The 11340-nt window shown below is 35.9% G+C and overlaps 1 protein-coding gene across 1 annotated transcript in view; it reads right to left on the reverse strand.

The window, feature by feature from the left end:
* The window catches only part of LOC127628708 (nuclear pore membrane glycoprotein 210-like), a 112026-nt gene extending 101786 nt beyond the window's left edge, over positions 1–10240 (reverse strand). Inside the window, exon 1 of the mRNA XM_052105519.1 lies at positions 9843–10240. Within this exon, the coding sequence (XP_051961479.1) occupies positions 9843–9991 (149 nt within the window). The 5' untranslated portion in view covers positions 9992–10240. The remainder of the gene's footprint in view (positions 1–9842) is intronic.
* Between the last annotated feature and the right edge of the window lie 1100 nt (positions 10241–11340).

Genomic DNA, 11340 nt, shown 5'->3' on the forward strand with positions numbered 1-11340 from the left:
GTAGTTGCTGTTTTGCAAACATTTATACCATTCTCATGCCTGCACCTTCAGCTGTTAGAGATTACTATATTGAATGCTGTTAAAACATATTTAATAATAATTTGGCATAACTGTTTCATTATGCTCTTTCCATGGTGTTGATGCATTCTTAAGAGCATATAATCTGTGTGTATTTGTGAGTGAGATGAGTAAAGAGCACTGTTGCATAAATATATAAATAATGAATATATGAATAATGCACATTAAGAATAACATTGTTAATAATTGATAAGAAAACATTAGCTCATGGTCTTTTCTTTATTGAAATTATTGCAATACTTTGTTATATTATCTTAAGAACAATAACAATATTAATGCTAATATGTCTAATTATTGAAATTAAAACAATTGTAATTACATCGACGGCAGTTGCCCTTGACTTTGTATTGTTGACAGAATTTGTCCCTTGGTGAAAACTAATTGGGGAACCTTGCTTTATGAAATTTATTGGCCAAATAAAAGCACATTAAAATCACCACGATATTGGTCCATTTTAAATCGTCAGCAAAATAATCTAAATGATATAATTAGTTCAAAGCGTCAATTTTACACCAGGGACACGAAAGCAAGAACTTTATTTAAATAAACCCTGACGTAAGCATGTGACGCTGTTGTGGAGGTGATGTCTGAACTTGATGTGACAAGAGCCGAGCAGACTCAATTTCAATACATACAACAACGGATGACTCCGTGAAAGATTGTGTGGATTTTTTCTTCCCGTTTTGTTGTGGAAATCTTTATGAAGATAAGATGCGTTTTGATTTGTAAGAGATGGAAATCAACAGGAGGGGAAACAGCGAAGAAAAGATGGCTTTAATGCTACCTTCTCTATGGTCAATTGCACTTTGTTGCTTTTTCATACAGTTTTCTGACACTGATTTCAACTAGCAAATCAATCAATGCTGTGATTTGTAGGATAGTAACATGTACACATGACAAATGTAAAAAGTTCACTTGTAGCCATGAAGTAAAATAAAAACATCTTTATTAGTGCATAATACACACATGGAAAAAAAAAATAATTATTCTCCATAAATTCTCAGCAGGTCCTGCACAGCAGCATCTATCATCCATGTCGATTTGAAAAGCCTACAGTCGTAACAACCCAAAAGTTTTAACGGTTTGGTTCAGGTTTTAGTTCATGTAGTGGAAAAACAACCCAAAAAAGTTCCAGAAAATATGAAAAGTTCCTGCAGTGGAAAAACGCATAAGCGGAATAAAACCTACCTATTTGATTCCATTTATAACACGTTTCTGCTTTTTAAAATTTTCAGAAAGCCCTACTTTTGACCTATACTATTGGTCCATTTTCCCAAATATTTTGCATGCATCACCTAGAGCAGGGGTTCTCAATGGGGGGCTTTCAAAGGATGCCAGGAGGCACTGAGAGCAAATTAGTAGAGAGGGGCATTAGGTTACAAATGGGCATTTATCAGTCATATTAATAAAATCCATTGTCAACTTCCTCTTTGTATAAAACCATTTATCTACACTTGGTGTATACCAGTTCTCCATTATACGGGTTGGTATGCATTCGTACTGCGGTTCCTATGATTCTTAAGTCTAACGACACATCTGAAGTTTCTGGTTTAGCAGTGTCAAATAGACAGGCAGAGGCACAACCTCCGCTAATGCACCTGTTTGGCTCTGTATATGGATACGGCTCAATGGACAGAGCAGCGTGAGTGCAAATCGGGTGTGGTTTTTTTTACTCTCATACCAGTCTTGAGCTCTTAAACACATGCATCTCTGATTATTACAGTGCTGCAAGAACCAGTGTAGCATGGCACGAGACACAGAAACCATTTGAATTCTGTACAGTATAGTAACATAAACTGTACTTCAGGCAGAACTAGATTCATAATAAATATTACCATATCACTACTTCAACTCTATTAAATGTGTCATATAGGCTACAGTAGGGGAGTGAGGGAATATAATACATTTGTTAAAACTTGTTTATATTTCGTATTTATTGTTTTTACATGTGTTTAGAGCCTACAGTTAATAATTACAAAAATGCCATAGTTTGTTTTTAAAATTCATGTTACAACTAACCACGGTAGTGAAGAAGTTCCATACTTCCATATACTTACTATGATCTTGTTACAAACACCACTGTTAAAACTATATAAGAATTGTTTTGCTTTTTTAAGGGCAAATGCAAATCACACAATTTATTTAAGATGAAAAAAGTAAAAAAAAAAACAGGCTAAATATTTATATATTTTGAGTGTAAGTAAATATAACTGGTTTTGTTTTCCTTCAAAAATTCCAAGAGATGACTGAATTTTAGTCGATAAGAACCTGATGAAAGGAGTTCCAACAAAATGTCAGAATAATTTAGTCATTTAAATTAGGTGTTAACTTTTTAAAGATGTTACAGATAACCTTGCTGATGATAATTACATCTGCATCCAACTCAAAATCAATGTAATATTGGTATTTTCCATTATTTTATTTATAAGTGTCACTATAATTATTATTTGTTGCTATCTTCACATTTTCATTGTATAGTCCCAGATATCTGCTTGAATTCAAGAAATGTAAGGTTTGGTCTAGGGCTGGGCAATATATTGAATATTAATGATACAAGATAATTTTGCTGGCAATGTAAAACTGAACAATATCATGAATATCGTGATGATTTTAATGTGCTTTCATTTGGCCATTAAGTTTCATAAAGAGTGCATCAGTAGAGTAATTTCACAATCCTTCAGTGCTGCACTTAATTAAAATGACAAGTTGGTCATATGTGATTATTAAGCCACAAAAGGCTGTGATTTAAATATTGAAGCACTGAACTGTGTGCACACGCATGGCAGTGCTCTCAGACTCTGATCAGTTCATGTGCATTGTGAAATCAAAGTAATGCAGGTTCAAGCATTTGCGCAATTCCAAACATTAGTAACCGCTACAAGAACCCTCACTAAATCGTTTAAAAAAAATTTGATTCAGGTCAAACTTGAACAAAACAAACAAATTAAAGATAAAAATAATATAAAGATAGGGCTACTATCATTAGATCTCTTTCTACCAAAGCACTAATTGTTAATGAAATTACAGATCATAGATTGAATGCGCTCTGTTTGACTGAAACCTGGCTTAAACCGGATGAATATATTAGTTGAATGAACATAAATATGAGCCTCGTTAAAGGGTCGAGGAGGAGGTGTTGCTACAATTTACAGTGAAGTTTTTGGTGTTACTCAGGACAGGATATAAATGTAAGTCTTTTGAACTAATAATGCCTAATGTGTGTAAAGCAGTTCAATGGAAAGGAGTTGGCGAGAACCGGCTTGAAAATATAAATAATAATTTAATGTAAAACTGAAACCAAAACACAAAAACACACACATAGGACGGACAGCTGCCCGTAAACATTCTCTCTCTGTCACAGCACCGTCCGCAGACGGCCTTAATCCCTCTCGGAGGCTTGATTAGCCTGATAATGGACCGCCCACCCTCCACCCTGTCACAATGTGACACTGTCAGTTATAAATAAAAAAAACTGTGTTGTCTATGAACCTTGCTACAGTATAGATCTCCCGGGCCATAATTCTGATTTCCTTGATGAATATGCAAATTTTTTTTATCAGATCTAGTAGTTACTGTAGATTAGGGTTGCAACGGTAAGAGATTTTCACGGTATGATAACAGTCTCAGAAAACATCACAGTTTCACGGTATAATGGTATTACACAATTACTATTATCAGTGAAAACAGAAGGGTTATTTTATTTTTTATTTTTTGAGCAAACACTTTATAATTGAAACTTTAAACTATTTATTTTATTGAAGTATGTGTAAAAAAAAAAAAGTCTCCCTTTTGAAAATAAAACAGAATTATAACCATGATAAAAAATAGCATGTAACTATAACATGTTATATAACTAAAGCATGTTAGTTTACATGTTAAATTAACTACTAAATGAAAAATAACATCAGCTGTGTCAGCTTTTGAAGTAATGTCCTATGATTATTAATAGTTAACATATAACGTAGGTGCGCAAGACTGTCTGTACCTTCAACTTAGTGGTCTCAACTGGTTTTGCTTCAGGACGCAGATTTTACATTGGAAATCAAGTGTCGACCTGCCATAGATTAAACATAACCTGGATTTAATGTATCCTGGGTTGCATTTCCTTTTATGTTGTATAGTTTTGTTCATGGTTTTCCAGTACAAGGACATGCAACAAGTGACATTACTTTTGTTGTTGATGTCAAAATCTACAGGACGTTGTCTCTCCCCCTTTTAAAAATTGAAGAGCATATTTACATACAGTGAGGAAAATAAGTACTTTTTTTTCTGGATTTGCAGCTGTATCATACAAATAAATAGTTAAAAAATCATACATTGTGATTTCTGGATTTTTTTTTTTAGATTATGTCTCTCACAGTGGACATGCACCTACGATGACAATTTCAGACCCCTCCATGATTTCTAAGTGGGAGAACTTGCAAAATAGCAGGGTGTTCAAATACTTATTTTCTTCACTGTATATGGGCTCATTCTTATCCCAGTTGTTACCGAATATTACATATTTATACACATATTACACAGAAGGAAAGGGTCCTCATTACCATGGTTAGGTCAGTTGTGCTATTCTTAAATAATAGTAATAATAAATCAATGTATTTATGAAAAATAAATACTAGCTGAAACACATCTTGAAACGCTAACTGCGCGCCGCAATATCGAGAGAAGCCCAGTTGTTGAACGCAAGCGCCAGAGAGAAGAGCAGATCATGATCGCGAGAGCAAGTTCAGATGAGAAGTATTTAGCTGTTTGTGAGATTATCATTAAATCTGCCTCGGCAGTCCTTAATAGTCGATCACTAGGATGGCCGCCAAAATATCTTCAATGGGAGAAGTTACCATGTCATTATTTCCCTGCTGTCCGCGACCCAGTCCGAATAGACCAGTTGAGAAACACTGCTTTAACTCACACACACACACACTCATGTCAAACCCCCTCGCCTCGCTTTTCTCTGACATCTGCTGCATGTGTGTGGCGCAAGTTGACGAGTCTGACAGATAGTCGAGAAGGAAAGGAGATGCGCACGCGCATGTGAGAATCTCCGTCCGGTTGCATTTTTTTCTCAATACCGTAGATAAGCAAATGTACATGGTATAACCGTCCATTTTCAAACCGTGGTATACCGTGAAACGGTATACCACTGCAACCCTACTGTAGATAGAGCTTTAATTGTTGGTGACAAAAACGTTCACATAGATAATGAAAATTATACATTGGGATTAGCATTTATCAATATTCTCAACTCTCTTGGACTCACTAATAATCTTCTAGATCTATCTCATACACTCAATAAACCCAAAGCCCAGAAGAACTTGATAACAAAAAATATAAATGCAGTCTTCTCTAGCATTCTTGATAGTGCCTCCCCCCTTCGATTAAAGAAAAAAGCCCTGCACCATGGTACAATGATCACACTCATGCTCTCAAGAGAGCAGCTTGGAAAAATGGAGCTTATGTGGAAGAATACAAAATTAGAAGTATTTTGTGGTGCATGGAAGGATAGTGTCTGTACTACAGACTAGCACTAAAAGCTGCAGGTCAGCATATTTTAGTAAACTCATAGAAAATAACCACAACAATCCTAGATGTTTATTCAGTAATGTGGCTAAATTGGTTAGGAATAAAGCCTCAACAGAACCAGATATTACATCACAGCACAATAGTAATGACAATAGTAAGGAATTTCTTTACAGATAAAATTTAAATAATCAGAAATAAAATTAGCACCTCAGAAAACAGTATCTCATAAATTCTCACGTGCAACTTCAATACTTTGCCTTCATAGGTCATGAAGAGCTAACAAATCTTATCAAAATATCTAAAGCCACAACATGTTTGTTAGATCCAATACCAACGAAGCCCTTAAGCGGTATTTCCTGTAATTTCTGAACATCATCTTAATATTATTAACTCCTCGCTATCCTGAAGACATGTCCCAAGAAACTTTAAAATGGCAGTTATCCCGTTTATGTCGAAAATACTAGAAAAGGCAGTATCCTACAAAATATGTTAATTTCTACAAAGCAGTAAAATATAGTAAAATATATTAACAATTTCAGTCAGTATTTATGCCTCATCACAGTATAGAGACTGCACTTATCAGAGTTACAAATTACTTGCTCTTATCATCTGATTGCGGCTGCATTTCTCATCTAGTGCTTTTAGATCTTAGTGCTGTATTCGACATGATAGATCACGACATTCTCTTGAATAGGCTAGAGAATTATGTTTGCATTTGTGGAGTTGCATTAGCATGGTTTAGATACTTAGCAGACCGCACGCAACCACTTTGTCTATGTAAATGAGGAATTGTCAAACCAAACAAAAAGCAAATTATGGAGTGCCAAAGGGATCAGTTTTAGGGCCTCTTTTCTCCTTGTATATGCTTCTCCTGGGAGATATTATCAGGAATCGTGGAATAAGTTTCCACTGCTATGCCGACGTTACCCAACTTTATATTTCTTCAAAACCTGATGAGATTTCACAATTCTCCAAATTAGTGTATCAATTAAATTAAATATTGGATGGCCAGAAATGTCCTTCTACTCAATTCTGACAAAACAGAGGTACTAATTATTGGACCAAAAAACTCTAAAAATAAGATGCTAAAATATAATTTGACTCCCGATGGATGTACTGTTACATCATCTTCAAAAGCGAAGAACTTAGGCATTATATTTGATACCAATCGGTTTGAAAATCAAATGATCAATGTTTGTAGAACAGCATTCTTCCACCTCAGAAATATTGCTAAATTACAACACATGCTTTCTGTTGCTGATGCCGAAAAACTAATTAATGCGTTCATGACCTCAAGACTAGATTATTGTAATGCATTACTGGGAGGATGTCCAGCAAGATCAATAAATTAACTACATACAAAGCTATGAATGGTCTAGCTCTGCAGTACTTAAGTGACCTTCTACCACACAATATTCCATCACGTTCATTACAATCACAAAATTCTGGCCGGTTAATAGTTCCTAGAATATCAAAATCCACAAAAGGAGGTAGATCCTTTTCATATTTAAAATATGAGAGTAAATATGACAGCACTTTCTGTGTCAAAATAAAAGCCCCATGTGAAGACGAAGCAGGGCAGAAATACATTATTTATAACGCAAATCTAATAATCAGAATAATGATAATTCAGCATTATATTATAATAATCAACTTGATGTGTCCCAGTAATAATTTAGTATTATGCAATGTTCAACTGGGGTTTCAGAATTAAGTATAGTAGCTTTGCACAGTAAAAACATTTGAAGGTAAATAATGCTTTTTATTAAACTACTATGTATTGTGTGTGAAATATAAATATAAAATCATTCATTCTCCCTTGTGTTTAATGAAAAACAAATTATTAGATTTGGATGAAATGGTTTTCTCTGATTTAAAAAAACAACTTTTGAGCCATTTTAGAGCATATACATAATTATCGAGAAATATATCGAATAACATCAATAGGCTGAAAGATATAATGTAAGCCTTAGTTTGGTCTCACATTCATGATGCATATGCCTGCTGAATTTATTTACAAAACTTTAAAATTATGCTATGCATTGAAGTTGCATCAAGCAAATAATAAAATTATGGAGTTGTCTTTATTTTATTTTTTTTACACAAAGTTTAACACAAAGTACATGCTTTCAAATTGTCACATAATTTGGGGGCTTGCATCTTCTAAATGACTTGACAAATCAGAACTCTATTGCTAACTTTTTTCATGAGGGTATCTAGATACACAATTGGACCAACAACAGTCTAAGAGTTAGAAAAAGTCTGTTTTTCAGAAAATGGTTAAATGGAATCAGTTACTAAAGTACTTATTTTTAAGTAATTACTTTGGCCCTGAAAGATCAATTCGCTTAAGGGTACATTTCTAATTAATTTTCTTGCTTTTTTTTCTTATTTGCTTATTGGGCTCTTAAAACTGACATTCTAGAAAGGTGTTATACATGTATTACATTTATGCATTTAATGCAACATACAGTGCATTCAAGCAACACATTTTATCAGTATGTGTTACCTGGGAATCAAACCCATGACATTGGTGTTGCATGCACTATGCTCTACCATTTGAGCTGGAAAGTTAACATATAACGGTTTTCAGCTGGTCACCATTTCTATTATGTTTGTCATTTTCAATCACATTTTTTCTTAGTGATATTAATTTGTCTTATGGAGACTCAGGGGGCTTTCACACTAGCACTTTTGGTGCGCACCCCGGTTCGAATGATGTCAGAGTTCGGTTCGTTTGGATGATGTGAACGCTGTCTTCCGAACTCGGGTGCGCACCCGCGAACCGTACTCGGGTCCGCTTAAAAAGGTGGTCTGGGGTACGGTTCATGTGAACTCCAGTACGGTTCGCTGCTGATATGAACGCAATCGAACCAAACCGCGGAAGTGAACCGCTATTGATGACGTATAATGTGGTCGTCAGTCTCACACGCGTCACTTTCAAAATGAGCGGAAAGGGTTTACTTTCGTGCGTGGTGCGTGCGTTTGTGTGTGTGTGTGTATACACTTACCTGGACGAAAAGCGGGATTGACGCACACGCACTGCAAGCAGAGAGATGATTTCTGCTTGCCTTCGCAAAAATTGTCTTCGGCGGACAGCCCGCTGTCTTTTGAACGATTTCAGTATTTTTGCGGCAGACAGACGCAAGTATGTTTCTGTATCTTGATGTTGAAAACAAAACCAAATTTTAAAAAAAAGAGGAACAAATGTGAACTGAGCAAGTCTATTCATTGAATTTTGACACCTTTTCATTTCGCGGTTATCAAGCAACACGATTACGCACCAGCTGCAGCTTGATGACGCAAGCGTACCGCGGTTCGGATACAAATATATAATGTGAACACAGTCCATTGGGGGGAGGGGGGAGCAATCGAACTCGGGTTCGGAACAGGCAAGTGTGAAAGCCCCCTCAGATTCATATTACATGAAGTCAAGTTAAGTACAATTCTCTATCATGTTTTTTTTTTTTATTAATATGAGCTCATAAAACCTGCATGCATAATTATTAAATAATTCGCAAAATAAATATAATAAAATAAATACAATAGCTTTAAATAGAGGGCGTTTCCAAACGGCATTTTTGCGCCCTTGAAGTGCACATCGGAAAGGGGACGCCTCGAAGGGTCGTTCCAAACAAAAGAGTATACTTTTACAAAGTGCCCTTTCACAAGACTTTTAGTGAAGACTACATTCAAACGGTAATGCTATGTTCCTTTCAGAGTGCCCACATTAAGTCCTTCGTAGTGAGTAGGGCATAGGGGTGATCACTTTCGATTGGTATTCGCCCAGGGTCTAACATGTCACACCGCAGGACATGTTCACTACCCTGTTATTGCACTAGGTTAATGGATGGAACTGGGCTAATTCGAGTGTAAAAATGTTGAGATAATAATTCAACTCTTGGAATTTGATTATACACTTATTTGTTACGTTTACTGGTCGACAGAGCACACACAATTCTCTCACCACAGAAGCACGTGCTGAAGGCGTCGTTACAGTTACAATAGTGTTATGGTTACATGTGCTTTTACGCTTTTAAAAAATTCATGAGGCTATTATAATGTCCTTTTCAGTATTGCAGGCAAGGTTAATTTATCCTCATTTGACCTTGCATAAGACTACCACATGCTTGACATGTTCTTATACCTTATCTATCTTCAAGAATACTACATTACTTCACGAGCCAGTAGAAAAGTTATGTCTATTTACTTAAGTATTATCAAGCTCGGTTCAATGCACTTACCATCGATAACACCCTTCGGATGCTTCCAGTGTAAAATTTATTTTCGTGCTTCTGGCCAGAGGTAATAACACTTTAGGGATATTGAGTTTAGCAGCGTGTGTGAGACTGCAGATAAATAAAGTTAACAGGAGCGAGCGACAGTTCACCATGATCACAGATTACGAGCGATACTTCCAGTGTTTATGAAATTATTTTCGCTTTCAGACTGCGTCCGTCGGTTTCTCCAATAGCTTCATGTAGAAAGTAAAGGTCTTGCCACATTCCTCAGATCACTGAACAAACCTCAGGAGACTTCTGTTCAGCATCTTTTCATTCAACACACATACATCAGTTTAACGGAGTTCACACTCAGCAGCTGTTAGATTCATTATTACATTTTCATAAATTTCGTGCTTCAAATTTTCAGACAAACACAAAAACGTGTATATAAATATAAAAAAATTGGTCGGAAACAGGCGAAAAATTAAAGCGGAGCAAACAAACTTGTCACATTGATTTGAACGCACGTCGTCGCATGGAAATACCCGCCATTGAGCGGAGCGGTGCATGCTGGGACACGAGCTCCGTCATTCTGAAAGAGTGACGAGTTTTTTTAAAGACACAGAGTGCGTTCCTTTTCGAGGGGCTGTTCACTATGCCCTTATTCATTCGAAGGTTTTACCCTCCCGAGTGAAAGTTGAAGGGTGTAGGGCTAAAAAAAAAAAAAAAAATCAAACATTTGTGATCATGGGCGTATATATAAAATAATCAAAACAAGCAAGTATAATCTTACTTTTAAATACTTACAGAATGCAAACCAAAATGACATGGTTTAAATGTTTTAGACTTTATTAGAAATGAAAGCTTCATATTGAAATATTTGTGTTTTATTAATTTTAATAAAAAATTAACCAGTTAACAAATGTATCCTACAGTATATGTTAAATTAAATGAGTAAAATATCACTGTACTTCTTTTATTTCAACTCCTTTATTTAGTGATGGCAGAAAATAAGCTTTCCAAAACTTTGAGTCAATAAGCCTTTATCGCACTTCTGTGTTCGCAGAGCGGAAGCTATGAGAGGATTTTCAGGTCTATTTTCAAACAGAATTGCAAATTGTATTTGCAATTGTGTTGTCTATTTGAACTATATTAAACTGTGTCATAATACAAATGCACTTGCAAATTACAGTGTATATCCTCCCATAACATATGGTGAAGTGCTGTGTTAATCCAAAGAAACAATTAAACATCTGATGTTTACACACAAGTGCATGCAAATGGGCTACATTTATTTAGAAAAACTGTGATTGTCCAAAGACAGATCGATGTGCGGATGTTTGGTTACACTACTTTGGCGACTTGACATGGCATGAAATGGTAACATGGTACGGCAGGATCCTGATCTGGCGTGGATGTTGACTCGTTGGACATGGCAGGTGTGAGCGCTGGACCGTGTAGTAGAGGCGGGCCTGGACCGTGGCGAAGAGGCGGGCCAGGACAGTGGAGCAGGGGTGGG

This window comes from Xyrauchen texanus, chromosome 35, assembly GCF_025860055.1.
Source record: "Xyrauchen texanus isolate HMW12.3.18 chromosome 35, RBS_HiC_50CHRs, whole genome shotgun sequence".
NCBI classification, from domain to species: Eukaryota; Metazoa; Chordata; class Actinopteri; order Cypriniformes; family Catostomidae; genus Xyrauchen; species Xyrauchen texanus.